Source organism: Aulonocara sp. 'chitande type north' Nkhata Bay, linkage group LG18, assembly GCF_057382095.1.
Source record: "Aulonocara sp. 'chitande type north' Nkhata Bay isolate Kocher_YH1m ecotype deep benthic linkage group LG18, A_spYH_male_GT1.1, whole genome shotgun sequence".
In the NCBI taxonomy this organism is placed as follows: Eukaryota; Metazoa; Chordata; class Actinopteri; order Cichliformes; family Cichlidae; genus Aulonocara; species Aulonocara sp. 'chitande type north' Nkhata Bay.
Window position 1 is genome coordinate 24,296,236 of NC_141361.1, and position 20,674 is coordinate 24,316,909.

General features: G+C 38.7%; 1 protein-coding gene across 1 annotated transcript in view; it reads left to right on the forward strand.

The window, feature by feature from the left end:
• Positions 1-20,674, forward strand: part of clstn2a (calsyntenin 2a) — a 162,636-nt gene that overhangs the window by 94,811 nt on the left and 47,151 nt on the right. Inside the window, exon 3 of the mRNA XM_086270899.1 lies at positions 19,725-19,920. Coding sequence (XP_086127025.1) covers positions 19,725-19,920 — 196 coding nt within the window. The remainder of the gene's footprint in view (positions 1-19,724; positions 19,921-20,674) is intronic.

Sequence of the window (20,674 nt, forward strand, 5' to 3'; positions counted from 1 at the left end):
TTGTAGGATTATAAGATGTGTAAAAAAAAAGTCATAAAAAACATTGATTACATATACCTGTAGGTAATATAGTGTGGAAACAAACTCTTTAGATTGAAGGTTTTCACTCCACATTAGCTAAGACAGTGGTACATTTGACAAATACAGTGGTTTTACGTGACACTAAAAGTCTTTCCTCCTGTACTTTTGGCAGTAAAAACACATATTATGAACAAGATTCAGCATTATTGTTTTAGATCTTTGGCTCTTCCTCATGCTTTAGGGTGAATGACTGGATAACTTTATGCTGGAGCCTAAGAGCAAGCCTACTTATTTATTTATTTATTTATTATTTTGTATCTTCCGCTGTACAGGGCCTGTAAGTTAAATGTTGAATTTTTGCCTGAAAATCCACATTTAGTTTCAGTATTTCAACCTCATATCATAGCCATCAGATATTTAAATATATTGATATCAAAGGCCGCTTTAAAAGGGTCATTTGGTGTGAAATTACAAATTCACTTAATAATTAAACTTCTCATAATCTTGAGTGATAAATCTTCTACAAGTATCCAAGTAAACCACACATGTCATTGGTAACACTGTAGCTGCTAATGAGCCGGGCTTAGAAAACTCTCCCTACTCACTAATAACCTATATCAAATTAATTTACGTATTGAATACTACGAACACAGCTCCACAAACTTACCCTGGTATTACTAGTCGAAGTATTGATGAAGGGGAAAAAGAGGAGAGACTTTTTCTTTAAATGATTTTGAATCTGTGAGGGGATGAGGATGTGTTGCTCACCGTTTTGTTTCCTAATGTTTTCTTGCCACCTTTTCAACACTTGAATATGCCTTCCTGGTACCATCTACAGTGAAGGGAAGCTCGTGAACGCTTGTTTACTGGCAGTATCTGTGTTTTTCATTGAGCCAGCAATGTGTGGAGGAGGAAGGCAGTGTTGAGATGTGCTGCCTCTCTTGTCAAAATGACAGCTGAAAAATCTGCTCTTCAAGCATGGAGCACTGACCCATGGTCCTGGTGTGAGCTGAAATTGCTTAATGAAATGGGCAGTGAATAGCAGCTGAAACTAATCCAGTAATTCTTTGTGTTCCCTGGCTCTGGCCCCTGCTCTCTCTCTTTCTGACAGTGGTTTGACAGGGCTTCAGAAACCTGACAGGCCAATTAGAGAGCAATTTGCATATCTTCCTCACTCCATTTGCCTTGTTCATGCGACCATAAAATAGGATAATCTGGCTTTTAGACCTGTGTACAATATCAGAATTAGTCAGACTAACTTTATCCTCCATCATCCATGACCCCTACACCCTCCTAACGCCATCCCACCTCTCTTTTGTTGTAAACCACTTAAACCTCTGTTGTTCTGTCACCTGTTCTTGCAATAATCTGGATAATGACCAAGATAAATATGAGACGGAAGGAATGAAATAATGAGAAAACAAATTGCCATTTGTTGACTCGCTTTAACTGGAGATGTTGATGTTGTTGCCTATTTTTTAAAGAAATCCTTCTGTTACAGTTTATATTTGTATGTACTGTTACAAGACCAACCACCACCTGCATATAAACACTCTCTTAAGGAACTGGTAGGCTGTGGTTATGGTCAGAATGAGTCAACACTATATAAAATACTTGATTCCCTAAAACTTAACTCTATGATTAAAAATTATGATAATAAATCAAGTGTAAATCTACTGAATTAGAAATATTTGAATGTACTTCTACTTAGAGTCTGACTCATTTGTTGGTGGTCTGACATTATTGCCAAAGTTTAACAATTTGCCAGTTACCGTTTTTGCAATAGTAATCCCTTACTTTATTCGTTACCTGAAAAAAGTAATTGGATTACAGTAACGCGTTACTGCCCATCTCTGACTATCAGTATCAGTCTTAAAAGTCAGTTAGACTCCACTTCTGTATTTGACGCTGTTCAATTCCATGTTTTATTCTGGTAGTCACAGAAATGTAATTCGCATATTTTGCTCTCTTTGGTTGACCTTGCTGAGTGCTGCTCCTGCTATTTCATTAAAAGTCCATGTAATAGGCTAATTGAATATTTTGGGGGACACAGGCACAGAGTGCTTGAATTTGCATCTTGTCTAAATGACATAAGACTAATTATGGAAGTAATTTTATATTTATATGAAATAAATTCTCCCCTGTCTAAGTTTAAGTTTAAGATGGGTATGAACTGGAGTGCTTGGATAAATACAAGCATCAACAGAGAATCTGTGCCTATATTACACATGATGTTATCATGTGATAACATCATGTGTCGTGTTTTGAATTGATTAAAAATGCATTATTTGATACCTGTGCAAAACAACAACAACAACAACAACAATGACATAAGCATATATGATGAGAATGGAGGAACACAAGTACTTCAATATCCAGGACAATATATGAGTACAGAACCACAGAAAAAATATCCTCTGTTGTTTGTGAATCTGACAAGATTCACTGAAGTAGTCTGACATTTAATCATTTTATTAGATTAGATTTATTAGATCATCTATTATTTTTATTGAATTACATTTTTAATCATTTTAATTTAATGTTTTAATAAAACTTATACATGCCAATGCTACACTATTGTTTGGCTAATTCATGCTGTTGGAACAGCATGAATTAGCCGTGATTCAGACATACTTAATCACAATGAAAAAAAGATTTTAAAAAAATATATGTGATAGATGTTGTATATATGGTAAAAATTGGTCTTTTTAGCCTTTCGGTAGGTTCTTGCTAGACAACATTACAGCTTATAATATGCCACATATAATGCAACTTTTGTGGCTATTAATGACATGCCACTGTAATGCAATTAAAACAATAGGATGCTTTTATAAAGTGTTGTAGTGGCACAAATGCTAAGAATGGCACATTTTAACCCATTGCTAAGTGATGTCATTATAATATCTCAAATAGTTAAGAACTTTCAGGGGCCTCGGATGTACCTGTGGGCCAGGTTTGGTGGTTCAAGTCCTCATAGTCTAGGTCTAGGATGAGATTGCAGACAAATAAACAAACACAAAGACAGACAAACAGAACGAGATTTGTGGTGTATATATTAAGATATATAGTGCATATAGTAAGATTAACTGCAGATCCATCCAGTAAGCTCACATTTGCAGGAATAAAAGTTATCAAGTTTAATTAGTGGAGCTTATTTCTCAGCAACATTTGTCCCTTTAATAAATTGTCAGCCTGTCAGTTGACAACTTTTGTCATGACCTCAGCTGCAATGTAAGAGCTATAAAGAACCATCATACAAGTCAGTCTTTCCGAAGTTCTTGGATTTCCAGAGTTTTGTAATTGTAAAAAAAAAAAAGAGAGAAATATTAGAAATAATACATATACAAATACATATATTTGTGCCTTGCTTTTTCAGGCTGTCCTATCCCTGTACATTGTTATATCTAACAATTCTCCCTTTCATGTTTTTATGTTTTAAAATCTTTTAACGGAGAGTAGAGCAAAATCATTTGAGGGTGTCAACAGTCTAAGACTCCCTGTTTACTGCCAGTTAGCTTTGGGTTTGCTGCTATTCACTAAATTAGATTCCATCCTCACGGTCCAATATACTCCTAATTAAGAGCCACACACACACACACACACACACACACACACACACACACACACACACACACACACACTACCTTAAGGCTGATGTGTACTTCTGCACACAGGTCTCAAGGGTCAATTATGGCAGTGTAATGATTGTAATTTGCTAATTTTCAGCTCATTATCCAGTTTTATGTCTCATGCAGTGGGTTGTAATTTAGTGAAGGAGCAATGACTGCTTTGGCCGTTGGTTGATAGATGATAGTCAGCACTAGAAAAGGGGAGCTCTGTCATTAATAGTGCCTAGGAATGAGCTGTCATGTCACCACCAAGCCCACACACAGGGACGGAGCAGAGGACAAGAGGAGAGACTGCCCTTGCCGCATTGCCTTTGGTTGCTGTGAGCTTATACTGTATTTTTTACCTTATGGATAAACTGAAAGCTGTAAACAAAATTCAGAATTTCACACTGTTTCACAGTGTTATTTGTCCCATCCAGTCAAAACTGCAGTTATGTCATTCAAATATCTTTTCTTTCTTTTTTTTGTTGACGAATGTGCCCACTTTCCCCCCACTACCCTTGCTAATTATTTTTGCCCATTGTGTTTTTCACACATGTTGACATTCGGTCCACAGCACAGGGCTAAATCATCTCTGAAGTGGTCGCACAGGATCTGACAGCTGAGCAAGTAAAATACGATTTTTGTGCATCTTTGCATGGCACCATGGCTTCTATCTGCTGTTAGGAGAAAAGGGAGGAGAACCCACTTTTTCCAGAAGTGCCAGAACGTTTGAAAGGCAATTTCAAACAAGTGACAGAGTAATGGATGAGGGCAGCGGCGGCCATCAGTCAAGTGCTGCACAAAGCTAAGTCAGAGTTCCAGCTAACATATACTTATAACCACTCTCCTACCTCTGCACTACCTGCAAATGACTCAATTTCCCTCCCTGTTGTTGGAAATGACTTTGAAAAAATGTGCAAAATCCAAATACCTTCCATGAAGATGCTAAGTATTTCAGAAATCCTTTGGCAATGTCACTTGGCCACTGAATTAATGCCAGGTAGTTTGTGTATGTATTGATGTTATGACGTGCTCATGAAGCAAATATTTTGGAGTGATTATTGACATTTTCTCACTAACATGATCTTAGTGCATGCATATATGGCTGTATTTTGTCTATGACTTTCTCAATGGGACGAGATAGGGTCAGGAGATGCACAAACATTATCACACATACAGCATTTATTAACATGTTTTTCAGAAAGATTTTTTAATAAATCCCAGTTCTTTGGATTTTCCTCTATATTATGGTCATTTTCATTTTACATCTCCTTCACATAACTTTACACTCGCCAGAATTTGAATCCTCGATGGAATTTGTTTCAACTCACCACTAAAAACAGAATGAAGAAATTGAAAAGCACCAAAGGTCTGTATGAGTATCGAATAATAATGATTTGTGACTGCTGTTTCAGTTTAAATTCTAAACAGACCAATTAAAGAATAATAATAAGACACAGTGTTCTTATTATTATTTTTAAAAAGTACCGTATTACATAATGCAGCATTTTACTTAATCACTTGCCAAAGAAAGTAATTTGTTACCAAATGTGGCAAAAGTACAGACTTTCTTTACGTAAGCAGAAGTACAGACACCTGGGTTAAAAAAATACTCCAGTAAAAGTACTGAAGCAACTTTTTTTACCCAAGTAAAAGTGAAAAAGTACAGACTCTGAATTGTACTCAAAGTAAGAAAGGAAAAAGTTGCTCCTCGAAGGATGTTTCTCATAACAATTTTACAATTAAATTTTCACAGACCACGTAAAGTTACAGAGTAGGATCGCTGAGGTGAGTAAAAGCAACACTCTGCTGACTCAGTGACTGCAGGGCTCCAAACCAGGAGCTTCATGGTGTGGGCTTCCGTGGCTGAGCAGCTCTTTTTGGTTGCCCTGTACTTTTGTCCATGTCGTATATTCACTCAAGGTAAATGCAGATCAGCTTCCCTTTAAGTGTACACTTTCAGGAAAATCTCAATGAAAAGATAAACGCACGAATCACCGATTTGTTTTCATTTTATTTTTAACAGAGATGCTTATGCTCATTTACTTACATTAAATAAAGATAGCTCACTTCCAGCAAGATTTAGGTTGTTGCAGTCTTTCAGCAAACTAATATCTCCAAAAGTACTCTGAAAAACTAAAGCTGAGCACCCTCATGTGCTAATACTGTTAAAACCACCTGGAGCTCTGCTGAGCAGCTGCTGAACTAATTTATCATTTCCAGTAAGGTTATTAGTATTCATTCTCAGGTTTTATCTAATGTTACACCCCTGAGGATTTCTTTGTCTCTGCTAATTGTGAGAGGGAGGATAAAGCCAAAATGAAAAAAGAGGACGGATGGGAATAAGGAGGTTCCTCCTCCTCCCATGGCACAAAAGGATGAAGACAATCTAATATCAACCCGTTCCTGCCCTTCTAAGACCTTTTGCTGACCTTTTCTTGTCATTTAACTATCACGAGTGGGGCTGTCGCTGTGAGGTGATGAATCTGTCAACTCGCAGTGCGTGCGCGTTGGGTGTTATATATGATGATTTTGGCATAATGGACGAAATTTCATACAAAATCTAATTAGTGAGACATCACTAAATGTGTTAGTGGGTAGTCATTCAACGGCAAAATATGGATGGAAGTCATATCTCTGTATCTATATCTATCTATATCCTTCTATTTCTACATCTATCTGTCTATCTATAACAAAGTAACAAACTGTTCAAGCTACTAAACTATTAAATGCTAGTCTATCATATGGAATTGATAGTATTTTCTATGCTAATGCTTTACATCATGATTAAAATGTTATGTAAAAAACACTTATTCAACAGTCGCAGAGAACAAAGTAAACCAACTGGGATGTTGACTCTTTTAACACGCCACCGATCAAACTCTGTTCCACAAGCAGGATGTGCGTTTATGTGCTTTGTGCGTATGCAATATTTTCCTTTAAAAGAAAATTGTGTTTCTGTCTAGCTAATTAAATGCTGTTACAGTATTCACAATAGACAAAACAGATATGACAGTTATGAAAAACTCAAATCTATTGTTACTGCTGTTCCAGTTTCACACTGTGATTCATGGCTGTATAAATGAATGGAGCTGTTCTCTCTAAAAACAAAAAGACACTTTTACATTTACTTCAGCTGAGGAACTGCCAAATGATCAAACATGACAGCAGCAGCATGCATGAGCTATTGCCTGCTGTCTTTTACGACTAACATACGCAGCATGCAGAGATCAGTGAAAGTTGACAGATTAGGTTATCTTAACCTCTGCAGCATATCAGAACTACACTGCTCATTACCTTCTCTTGAGATGTTTTCTCTGAATTTACCGTCCTGATGAATGCTATGTGCAGTCTCGCCCCACAGGCGACCCCCCTGCTGGCCCGCCTGACTGATGGTTCAGTGATGTCATTTTAATAAGTGTGTATTAGCATGCAAAAGGTCTCCTGTGGATCTCAATTGGCACCTGTCAGATTTCATTGATGTTATGTTTGCTTTAACGCGTTCTATAGTTAAACATCTATAACATAATGTGTAAAATGATTATGTATCTGTTCGCACCAAATAGGAGGAAGACAGAGTGCCTGGGGAGATTAAACAGAGAAACAAATGAAATGGATAAATCTATCTGCTTTGTTTTCCATGGTGCAGTCTGTTCACAGATTGCAAAAGCCGACGAGTAAAACCTTCTGTTTGTGTAAAACTGTGTTCAGATTCAGCAGCTCTACAGGCATTTGGATAGTAAACAGGAAACAGAACATAAGTGTACGCTATCTGATAGCTCAGTGGGTTTTGCAGATGACCACACGAGTTTAAGTCTGACCTGCAACCTTTTGCTGGGTTTCTTTCCCTTCATCCCTCCCCACTTTTCTGTATATCTTTACCACTCCACTATCCACTAAATGTAAAAATGCCCCCAAAAATGTTTTAAAAAACAAAACAAACATCTAGTAAAAAAGATAAGCCTTTATTTGTAGTGAAGATAAAAACCACAATTCAAAGGATGGTTAATAATGGACCTGCCAGTGGTAGAAAGAGCCTTTAAATGAAGCCTTTAAATGAACAGCTGTTCATTTACCCTTTCATCATAGAGGCCTGATAGGATAATTTAATAAATGCTCTTGCATATTAAAATATGCTTTTAGTAGGTCTTACTTAATATATTCTCACCGGCAGCTTCATTAGTTATACCTTTATAATACTGGACTGGACTCCCTCCTGCCTAAAGAACAGCCTTATTCTTTGTAGCACAGATTCAACAAGGTGCTTGTTGATTTCGGGCCATACTCATATGAAAGCTGCAGATTTGTCGACTGCACATCCATGATGTGACTCTCCAATTTCTCCACATTCCAAAGATGCTGTATAGGATTGAGATCTGGGAGGTCATAAGAGTACAGTAAGCTTAATGTCAAGCTCAAGAAACTGTTTTGAGAGGATTTAAGCTTTGTGACATGGTGTGCTAGTGTGTTGGAAGCAGCCATAAGAAGATATGATCATAAGATGATGGACATGATCAGGAACAATACTCATGCATGCTGTGGCATCTAAACAGTGCTCAGTAAGTACTACTGTAGGTTGCCCAAAATCCATCCATCCATCCATCCATCCATGGATGAATGGATGGATGGATGGATGCATGCATGGATGGATGGATGGACACACACCAATTAGTTAAACTGCAGGAATGTCTTAAAGACATAAAGACCTGGATGGCTTCTAACTTTCTGCTTCTTAATTCAGATCAAACTGAGGTTATTGTACTCGGCCCTGAAAATCTTAGAAATATGGTATCTAAGCAGATTCTTACTCTGGATGGCATTACCTTGGCCTCCAGTAATGCTGTGAGGAACCTTGGAGTCATTTTTGACCAGGACATGTCCTTCAATGCACATATTAAACAAATATGTAAGACTGCTTTCTTCCATTTGCGAAACATCTCTAAGGTTAGAAATATCCTGTCTCAGAGTGACGCTGAAAAACTAGTTCATGCGTTTATTACTTCCAGGCTGGACGACTGTAATTCATTATTATCAGGATGTCCAAAAAACTCACTGAAAAGCCTTCAGCTAATCCAAAATGCTGCAGCAAGAGTCCTGACAGGGACTAGAAAGAGAGAGCATATTTCTCCTGTTTTGGCTTCCCTTCATTGGCTTCCTGTTAAATCCAGAATTGAATTCAAAATCCTGCTCCTCACATACAAGGTCTTAAATAATCAGGCCCCATCTTATCATAAGGACCTTGTAGTACCATATCACCCTATTAGAGCACTTCGCTCTCGCTCTGCAGGCCTACTTGTTGTTCCTAGAGTATTTAAAAGTAGAATGGGAGGCAGAGCCTTCAGTTTTCAGGCCCCTCTTCTGTGGAACCAGCTTCCAGTTTGGATTCGGGAGACAGACACTATCTCTACTTTTAAGATTAGGCTTAAAACTTTCCTTTTTGCTAAAGCATATAGTTAGAGCTGGACCAGGTGACCCTGAATCCTCCCTTAGTTATGCTGCAATAGACGTAGGCTGCCGGGGGATTCCCATGATGCATTGAGTTTTTCCTTTCCAGTCACCTTTCTCACTCGCTATGTATTAACAGACCTCTCTGCATTGAATCATATCTGTTATTAATCTCTGTCTCTCTTCCACAGCATGTCTTTCATCCTGTCTTCCTTCTCTCACCCCAACCGGTCGCAGCAGATGGCCCCGCCCCTCCCTGAGCCTGGTTCTGCCGGAGGTTTCTTCCTGTTAAAAGGGAGTTTTTCCTTCCCACTGTCGCCAAAGTGCTTGCTCATAGGGGGTCATATGATTGTTGGGTTTTTCTCTGTATCTATGAAGCGCCTTGAGGCGACTTTTGTTGTGATTTGGCGCTATATAAATAAAATTGAATTGAATTGAATTGAATTGAATCCATCTAGTTCAGGATTAGAGGCTGGAGCCTACCTCAACCAAATAGTGAAGGCAGGGCACAACCTGGAGAAGTCACCAGTCTTAAACTTCTGTAAATAACAGCGCAGGCTGCCTGGGGTTTTACAGTACATCTTTATCTTTTTAGTGAGAGAGCAGGCCTTATTTTGAGAGTTCCTGGATCTCAACATCAGTTCAGTTTTTAAACTGGCTTTGACAGTTATGCACTTGTCTTACATTTAAGAAAGATGATAGCACAAAGGCCAGAGAAAAGTTAATTATTAGCTGCAGCAGACAAGCACAAATTATTGCATATACCATGGATTTGTGTCATGTGTACCAATGTTCTGGTTCTTATATAGTGCTTTACTCTGAGCACTCAAAGCTCTTTATACAACTTGCCTCAACTTGAGCTAGACTGACGTCCAATGAATAGCAGGGATCAAAGTGAATCAAAGTGTCCAGCATTTAGACTGGAAAAGGTTGGCAAGTAGCAGAAGGAATTCTTGTTCCTAAATTTCTCTGTCTTTTAGCTTTAATAGTTACAGATCTAACATAGGCCCTGGCCACTGAGTAGCATGTGACCTCTGAATAAATAAATTATGTCAAACATGCATTTATTGAACAAAGTCAGCTGTTTGAATACTGAGGGTGACTGTATGGAGCACGTAATTAAACTTTTCCGATACATGCTTTTAGTGTGACAGAGTCACAGAGATGATGAAAATGTGATTTAACAGTCATGAAATCCGTTCATGATAGGAGGTTTGTGAGAGCATCTGTGTCAGTGTGTCTAAGCTACTGAGCCATGTCCTTCTCTTCTCAGTGTGCCGCTGAGCTGACGGAGGTCATAGTCAGAGCCACAGTGACATTTACAGCTCAGAGGCTTATGGAAACTCCCTGCTGTACCTGGAAATCTGTAATTATCTCACAACTAGCCTGCCTGCAGCCCAGCAGAAGGGTGTCAAAAAATGCACAAAGAAACAGAAGCACAGTGATTTGAACGTCACTCATAAGAGGTGTGATTTGGTTGAAAAGATAATGAACAGATGATGTTCAGTACAAAAAGGTTAATAGGAGAGCAGGTAGGCTTCGGGGAATTGGTTCTTTTTAATGAGAGTGTTTCCTGTCTCCTGCAGATTTATAATAATCTTTTATAATTATAAAACAGAAAAAGAAGATATTACTTTTATCTGCTTCTAATATAAGGGGAAGAAAATGCTTGAATGATTTGACATACGATAGCAACATGGACCTGCCTATTCGGATGTTGGTCAGTCGAGTTTCTGTCTGTCAATTAATGCATCATATTCAGCCAGAGGCTGACTCACTGTCTCTGCTACTACTGACATTTGAAATGTCTTAGCAAATATTGAATGGGTAGCAGTGAATTTTGGTACAGATATAGCCTCATCAGGGTGAGTTGCAGCAGGTTTTGTGATGCCTACATAGTCCTGTGAAGAATCAAATACACCCTTATTGCTTCCAAAGCCATTAAGAGGGTAAGCACAGCCAGGTGCTGTTAATCCGTTACACTTGATTAATTGATCATCAGCAAGTGTGAGCACCGCTGTAATAGCAGAATTTTTCACAGTTTGATGAACTGGTCAGGTGTGTGTTAGCACAATGCCGCAGTCCTCCCAGGAGTGGACGTCCAAACAAATTCACCTTAAAGTCAGGCACGTCCGACAGATGAGACCGAAGTGGAGCTGTTTGACCATAATGGATAGCACCATGTTTGAAGAAGCCCAACAAGCACAAGAACCTCACACCAACTCTCAAACTTGGCGATGGAGCGATGATGATTTGGGCTTGTTTTATAGCCGCATTGCCTGGACACCTTTCGGTGATTAAGTCGGCCAGGAAGATGTGATGCCGTCTGTCCTTAAGAGAGCTCTGCATTAATGAATGCCCGAAAACCTCAATTGACTGAAGAACAGTGGGCCAAAATTCCTTCACAACAATGTGAGAGATTGATCGTTTCACACAATTCATTAAAGCATTGTTGCTACAGGTGTTTCTACAATGATGGAGGTGGCACTTAAGTCTTAACAGTACTACATGCAAACCTTATTTTTTTTCACATGACTAGATTTCATCCATAACTCTTTAAGCTTGCAAAGCTGTAGATGCGCAACTGTTGTTTCTGTCAGTCCTAATTCAGAATAGATCTGTTTAACTAAAATAAATTTGGCTGACATAAAAATATGCATTTTTCTACCTTTGACCAACAATTTAGGTTTAATTTATCAAAGCTTTCAAAGAAAATCTTGAGAGTTGACATGAGTGCTTTTTAAGTTGTAAACCTGTCTAGTGAGGCTTAATTGGAGCCTTTTGAAAGTGTTAGGATAGAAAAAGAGAGAATCTGAATGGATTTATGGTTTAAATTGATCGGTGTTGCACTGTTTTTGTGTTCCAACCCAGAGACAAACAACGTGAAGAGGGATGCCCTGTGACAGCTGGGATAGACTCCAATGCCCCTGTAACCCTGAAATTGATAAGTGATCTTAAAAAAATGTCATATATTATTATGACTGTAAAGCAGCATGATCCTGGCCAGGAGCGTGTTTAAATATAAGCTGCTGCGTGTGTGATCAGTGAAAGAGCAGGAAGCTATTAAATTGTTAGCTGGTGACCTATATTAAACAGCAGCTGACTGAGGTGCAGAGGAGGAGGTGATGAGGGTGAGTGAGAGTGTAGACACATGAGTGTGTGTGAGGTGTGTCAGGGGTGAAGGAGGGCAAGGCTGAGTGGTGCATCTGAGTGCTGATGTTAAGAGCTAAATAACTGCTTACCGCTGTGAAAGCTACTGCAACGGAAGGGAGATGAAGCATGGGGAGGAGAAGGTGGCGAGGAGGAGGAGGAGTAGAACCATGATGAGATACTCAAGAGGTTGGTAGTGTTATTTATACCTGCTTTAGTTATCTCACACACTGGTATTTCTCTGTATACTTCCTCCCGCCTCCATCTCCCCTACAGGGTCTCTGCCCGCTCTGCCTCACTTTTTAATCCACTTCTCTGACCTCTTCTATTCTTATGCTATTGATGTAATTCAACTTTTTTTTTATCTACCCATCTTTACTGAACAAGTTTGCTGTAAAAGCACGCGGCTGAAGCATATAGTACTCAAACTATCATCTTTCTATCACCGTTATCCAGGTGTTTGAGACTGTGCCTCATTCAGCGGTTAATGGTTTTAGGCACTTAGGCCAAAATGCTCTCCTCTTCAGCATTAAAGTCACAGCTGCATCTTCACTGACAGCAACAGTTCATCTGGTGAATTCCAATCCCACAACTTCAGTTTCCAATAAACACTAATTGCATCACAGACCTCCAAAGCCCCTAGCAGAATGAATGTGTATTGTCTTTGATAATGAATTCTCCCCATTCCTATATTGTGTTGTCTAAGGCATCAGCAGTCCTGGGTGAATAGATAACCTAAATGTGTGTGTGCTTGTGCATTTGCGTGTGTGCGTCCCATTTGTGTAAGCTTTTACTTTGTCACCCTGAGGTCAAGTGGATGGTGCGACAATCTCCCAAATGCAATTAGGAAGTGGCCGGCTATGTAAAGGAGACTCTGATGAATTACTCCTGCATGTCTTTCTTTAACTGACTTGGAGTTAAAGTGGCAAATAGATTCACCCATACACAGAGACAAACTGCACATTGTGTGAATACCGAGCTTTTTACTGCATTTCAGCGTGCCAAACAGGCTCTAAAGAATTTATAGCATTGAGATTGTTATCTCCTCAAAGTGGGACTATTTATTGCAGAATTTTCTGGAGGAGAGTGAGATGAGAAAATCGATTCTGGTGCGTTTGCATTAGAAGACATTTCAGAAGTAATTTTAGCTCAGTTTTAAAGAGGTAAGAACTCTTCTTGATTTATTTTCCCAATTGTCCTTGTTTGCAGTATATGTAAAGAGATGCTTTCATTCACTATACCAACCAATGGAGGCTTGTGAATCGAATACTAAGCTTACTTAACAAGCCTTGGTTACTTTCTAATTAGTAAGCCTTTCTTCTAGCAGTGTGGTCTTTTAGTCTGAAGTAGTGGAATAAAGCTTGAACTGAGGACCTAAAAATCTCTATAAAATGCAGTGACAAAAGAACCACTACTAATATTGATAACATCGCCTCCCATCCACTGCCAGGTGCTCGGTGTCCTCTCTGTGTCTTCACCGAAACCTTCGGAGACAATCCTCTTAATGCCAGCAGGGAAAGGCTTATTATAAGGCCATGAACCTTCATCATCCTCTTTCTCTCTTTTGCATTTTGCTCTTCCAACCCTACTCTCTCAAAACAACAACAGTAAAATAAAAGTAGCTGGAGAGGAGAGCTCTTTATAATGTTCAACTACTGCATCTATATTGAATCTCTTCGATATGTATTTCCAATAAAACTAATGTGTGTGTGTAGATACAGAGCTCTGTCTCATCTAGTATTTACTGGACTGCATTAGACTGTATAGCTTTGAATTGCTGAGTACAGATGGAGCATTAGTGGTTAAAATAATGTCCTTAAAAGTACAGTTGTTAAGTCTGAAGCTGGCAAACTAGTTGGAACATCTTAAACAGTTCACAGCTTATGGTGACAGAAGACTTATAGCACATTGTTTGCTCAGTCACTATACAATCATCCATGTGTGATTCAGAGCAAGCTCTGTCTTCATGAACTAATTTATAACTACAATGAAATTCACAAATGTTGTAAAAATCCAACCAGTTACCAAGGATCCGGTGACCTTGCTAGACTGCAGGCTACGAAGTTCCTAATTTAACAGAAACATAAATCCCCTTTTCTCAGTGCATTTCTATTATTTGCAAACTGCTACCGGATACCTGACCAAAGGCACACAGCTCAAGCTCTTATCTTTCTGCATGAGAAAAAAAACCCTCATAGCGAAGGAAAAACCAAGTCCCATTAAAATCTGACACTGAATAAAGCATTCAAAATGATTTCTGATTTTATTCAGTGGGTGTTTTGTGGCGCACACTGTGCATATTGGGCAGCATGTTTGTTAATTCATAGAATATTTGCAGAACATTGGGTGCATAAGGAGGCGTGAGGACTGTAACACTACTCAGTTACACACACAGGTCTGACTGAGTGTAGTGTTAGAGTTTATCTGTGGGCCAGTAGTGGGATAAAGTGTAATCCATCCATTAATTAAACTTGAGGGGCAAGGGTGACCGTGAGATCAGTGCTGAAGGCAAGAGAGTGAAGGAATCGAGGCTTAAAACCGCCTGATACTCTGCTTAGAAACCCTCTTTAATCAGGGTCTTACAGCTTCCTACCACACATACACACACACACACACACTGTCACAGTAAAGCTTTTGTGTTTCCCGCTCTGCACAGAGTCAGACAAATGTGCACAGACACACCAGATGGAGTCACAACAGTATTTGATTAAGAATAGGAATTAACATGATTGAAATTTCTGTTTCTCTGTTGAGGCTTGACTGAGAAAGTGGGTTCATATAAGGCTTTCAGTACTTTAGAAGTCACTACTTGAATTTTTCATAATCCTGTGTGCATTGCGTTATGAACCTAAAGATGTTTTCAACAGAGGTGACCAATGTTTCCGTGCTGTCTTTGGCTGTCAGAATGGGAATTTTCTACAAGCTTCCAGATGAAACCTATGACCTATGGTTTGAAGGTATATGGAAATGCATATAAAACGATCACCAACTCAATATTGTATTGCAAAAAAAAAAGCAGAAGAGTGTGCAGAACAAACTATTATGATGCCACTAAACCAAACTGCTGAATACGTAGAAATTTGCTGAATTAAAAGATTTAAAATTATGCTGATTATGTATTAAGTACAAAGCCATCAGTTACCTCCAGGTGTCCAGGATTTGTTCCAGCTGAGAACAAGCAATTATGAATTAAGAGGAGTATTTCTTTTTCAAAAACCTATGATAATAAATAATGAAAAAAACACTGTATTTCTGTTACTGGGATAATTTTAGGGAATAATGCCAGAGATGATCTGAAGTTATGCAGCACTTTTATTACACTTAAATGTTTTACTTAAAAAATGTGTTCAGTAAGAAATACATCAAAATTTGATTTACTTGAAATTAATGTTATTATGAAATAACATCGTCACTTTGTGATTAGATAACCCTTTATGTATAAAGGGTAATTGTTGTTTTTTACTTGTTTATTGTTTATTATTTATTTTCTGAAATGAAAAATGACATGAAAAGGAAGAGAAGAAAGAAATTTAAATTGCATTTCTTGAATGTTTTGCTGTAGATTTCACGTTTAAGCATCAGTGTTCGTAGATCCTGATTGCTGCGTGTATTTAAAGTACTTAGTAACAGTCACTTCTGTAGTAAGTCATTCACATCTGACATGTTACAACTGTTCCACTGTTGCTTAAGTTTTGAAGCCCCGTTAATTAATTAATGTATCAAAACGAACTGTCATTTAGCTGCATGTATGCAGTCACCAATCACATCTGATTTCTTAAAAAAAACACTAAAAAAAGTTTGCTGACTTTTAAAAAACCGTTAAAAAAAAATAAAAACAAAAACTTCAAAAAGCTTTTTTCTCCCTAACCCTAACCCTGTTATTTTCACAGTGCTGTTTTAATTAAGCAGAGCCATTATGAGCCACGGGGTCATAACAGAGGAGTCCGGTAAAACCTGTGAGTGCTTTTATAGCACCTAATGTTCTCGTTTCATTAACATCCATGTGGGTTATCAATCATCCAGTTCATGGTGAGTGGTTGAAAAGAAGGCAAAGAAGAAAGGTTTTAGATCTTCAATTCTTAACCCTCTCGAGGCAGGCGTTGCCGATTTGCAACAGTTAAAAACTAACAACCTGATTACCCCACATACATATTTTATGAGTTTTTTTTACTCAGAAGTACCACTGCAGGACTTGGTTGTGCATTAGCAACAAAAAGTTTAATTTAAGCCTGAGAGGGTTAAACAACTGATGGAGAAACCTAGATATTTTAGGGGATAATCCAGAGTTCAGCTGCCTTCTTTTTAGGCGCTCAAGAGTTCTTGTTTCATTAATCTGGATTTTGTTTTCTATTAAGTGGCACTGTCTCTAATTCCTAGTTTTTAAGGAGTGGTGTAACATGTTTTTTAATACAGACCTTTTGTGATGTATGGTTTGCAAATAGTGGCACTGACAAAAAGACTGGAGGTGACAGAGCTGAAGATATGAAGATTTTCATTAGCAGCGACGAGAAGGGACAAGATTAGTAATGAGCACATCAGAGGGAGAGCTCAGGTTGAGCGGTTTGGAGAAAAAGCTAGAGAGGCATGGGTGAGATGGTTTGGACATGTGCAGAGGAGGGATAGTGGATGCACAAAGGATGCAGAGTCCAGGCTGTAGGCAAAGAGGAAGACCTCAGAGGAGGTTCATAGATGTAGGGAATGATGCAGGGGCCGAGGGTTAATGTGACAGAGGAGGATGCTAGGGATAGAGTGAAGTGGAGGCAGATGATCTACTGTGGTGACCCCTAAAGGGAGCAGCCGACAACACAACAGTCTGTAAACGAATCTCAGTCAGTTGAACCATTTGTTATATCTGATTCCCCTGCTATCTCTCTCAACTTTTCTTATGAATAAAGGCTCAAACAAATACACAAAGTTTCTCGGTAAGTCTATATCTGTGGCACACACACACACACACATACACAGAGGAACTTTGTTTAGCAGTGTTTAGTTATCATATAGACTATCACATTATCACTTTACAAGTGATAATCAGAAAACTATGCAACAAACAGACTTATCTGCAAAACATTTAGTGCACAAATTCAATTTAGAAACTTTTGCAAACTCAGTACATGAAGTGGAGGAAGTAGAGACTATAAGACATTCAAAAAGATTCAAAAATACATTCTGGAAAAACTTTTTAGGTCAAGCAAGTTTTATGATGGGCCATAGAGATGATACAGTGATGGCTATCTGGGAGGAGGAGCAGAAAGAGCTGATTTAGCCATTTGGACCTAAAGTTAAATTCTTCTTTTAAACAAGCTGCGTTTGATGTGGTTAAAATAAAGATTGAACAGAAAGTGTGAGCAGTCCAAAATATAGAAATGAAAGTTAAAAGAAATGAAATGCTCTGTCAAGTCATGCAATTTGCAGCGGGAATGCGCAAATTTGTTTTGGCTCCTTGTGACAACGTGTTAGCTTGCAGGGAATCATTTTCTCATTAAATGTATCCTTACTGTCCCTTTCCATTATTTTGGCAATTTAACATCCCAAGAAATACATGTTCCCCGACAGCTTGACATTTTGTGTCGATGCAGTTTATGCCGCTGAAGCATGCAGTGGAGTACCATCTATTTTAGATGATTGTTATTATCGAGCCATTTTTTGCTGACTCTTGAATTTTCCTCTCTTCCGTGGCGACGGGCCAGCTCCCTGAAGCAAAAATCTATGCATTTGGATATTTACTTTGAAAACCGACCCTTTTTCGCTCATGGTGTGCACGCCAAAAGATTGGGCTTCATTTCATCCATGCACGGCAGAAGGTTGAAATTATAGCATTCCCTCTGCTGATGAGGAACAAACTAAGTGGCGGGAAAGAAAATCTATATATGCATGCACATTATTAGGCTTGCATGGATGGGTGTGTGTGTGTGTGTGTGCGCAAAGTACTTGCAGAGAAAGTAGGAATCTGCTTGAAATCTCTGTTATTATCATTAACATATACATTGACACATCTTATTCCTCCTCTTCCCTCGATCTCGCGCTCTCGTTCTTTCCTTGCTTCGTTATAAAGCTCTGTTTGGTTCTCGTTTAAAATGTAATCCAAAAAAACGCATTGGTCAAAACAGATGGAGCGAAAAATGTATTTCTATCCAACCTCCAAGCTGTTAAGTGGAAGTACCTTTTCCTTCTTCTACCACTAAGTCAGCACTGTATTAAAATCACCCTATCTGGGCATATCTGAGACTATAGGCCTGTCTGTGCATGTACCGGCATGCTTATTTCCCTTTTTCAAATATTGTCTTTCTACAAATGCAAATTGTGTCCCACTGTGATATTGAGAAACTTGTCATTTCTACAAAATTTAAAAGGAGGACAATTCAGGGGCTGGGCATCTTGAAAATTCATAAGGGATCAAACTTTGAAGAGGACTATGTTTGGCTTCACCCTAAAGCAGATTTGCAAAGTTGAATCAGGTTAAAAGGATCTGTGTGCATGAGAGTGGAGAGGAGCTAAAGTGGAGAGAAGCCAGCGATGACAGGGAGCTTTGTCTTTGTGTTTGTTAGTGGCATTTCCTCTATGTCCCGCTCTGTTCTGAGATATCAGCCAGCACAGGGTCAGAGCACACCAGCTTTTCATTGCCTCTGCAAAAAAGATTTCCCAAATCCCTGAAATGAACACTTGTGCCGGGGGATGAATGCCGCAGACGAGTCTAGAGTCACAAACACACAACACAATACACTGCCAGAGTGTGGTGTAAACACTTTGCAGACAGGACAAATTCACTCCTTTGTTGAGGTGGCGCAGCTCGACACAAATCAGAAATTATTTTTTCTCTTAACTACACCCCGGGAGCTCCGCAGTGTGATTTTGTGAGCTGCTCATGCTGACAAAGATTCCTGTGTCCAAAAATGGACTGAAATGTGAAGTGATAGCCAATCTGTAAAGAAAAATGCCAGCAGTGTCTATTGTTAGTTTTGCTTCATTACCCGCAGTTTGATTCATCTTTAACTATCTGAGCTGTTGGGTGGCTACTGCTGTGTTTGAGAAAATGGCTGGGAGGAAAAAAAACAAACAAACAAACAAAGCAAAATAATAAGATTTTTACCAACAGTGTCATGAAAGAAAATTAAATGAATGAGGAGAGAAGAAATATTTCCCAAAGCTTTCTTTTTTTGTTGTTGTTTATTCACATAATGTGGACTTAAATTGCTTGTAGGTCTGATAGTTGTGCTGACTGCTTTCATGTTAAGTACCCATCAGTGTCTGTCCACTGATGAACCACATGCTGCGCAGATGTTGACTCTGTGTTGCCTTTGTCTTCTTCATCTTTGTGTCTATTTTTTAAAAAGAAAGATCAAAAAGAAGGTTTTTATTAGCCACCTAGCTCCTACTCGAAACTATCTAAAAATCAGTGTCTTTGCACTTCAAAAAACAAAAACAAAACAAATACTCACTACTTCTGACTGTGTAATCCTTTTAAATGTAACATTTCCTCATTTCTGTTCCTCTTAGGGGAGATTTGTGCCTTTAAGATCAATGGCGATGATGCTCCATTTGAGGCCGTGGTGTTGAATCGCACATCAGGAGAAGGAGTGCTGAGAGCCAGTAGCCCTGTGGACTGTGAGAGCCAGAAAGAGTACACCTTTATTATCCAGGCCTATGACTGTGGGGCCGGCCCAAGTGGTGCAAACTGGAAGAAATCCCACAAGTAAGACAAGCTGCGACTGTTCATGTGTCTGCATTCGATTTAGCTTTAATCAATAAAACGTCATTATGTTAAAGATTCTTTTTTATAGTGCGCCAAACATTTCAGGAAGTGTCTTGTTTATTTGTGCTTTTGTGAAATTCTGTATATTTTCTGAAAACTCTCTTATGAAAATGTAGTATTAAAACTGTCACATACGGCGCTGCCTGTTATTATTTATCTCAGTGTGACTCATTTGTGTAGCTGCAACTATAGCTGATTTATAGGGGGTGGACAAAACAACGTCTTACAAATAATAGACTTTATCTTCAAAATATACATGTCAGAGTTACAAAGGCAGCTGCTCAAGTGAGTCACATTAACTTCTGGGAAGCAAACACAACAAAACAATGCCAGTGTTTAAAAAACAGAAAAACATCTCCAGCAAAGTCGTTGTCATAAATGCAAACTGTGCAAATGTTTTGAGCCACCCCTGATTTCTTTATATTTCTTAGGTGGTAACAATAATAATAATAACAATAATGATAACAATGGTGGTAGTAATGGGAAATAAGTGCATATAGGACTAAAAACAGAGTTTGTACAAACTTAATAAGTTTGAAAGTCAGTATTTGGTAACCATCTTTCGACGCAGCATGAACTCTCTTAGGGAAACCTTCTTGCAATTTCTTAAAATAACTTTTAGTAATAATTCTCCAGGCTTCTTGAAGGACAGTCAAAGCTCTTCCTTGGATGTTGGCTGCCTTTTGTTCTGTTC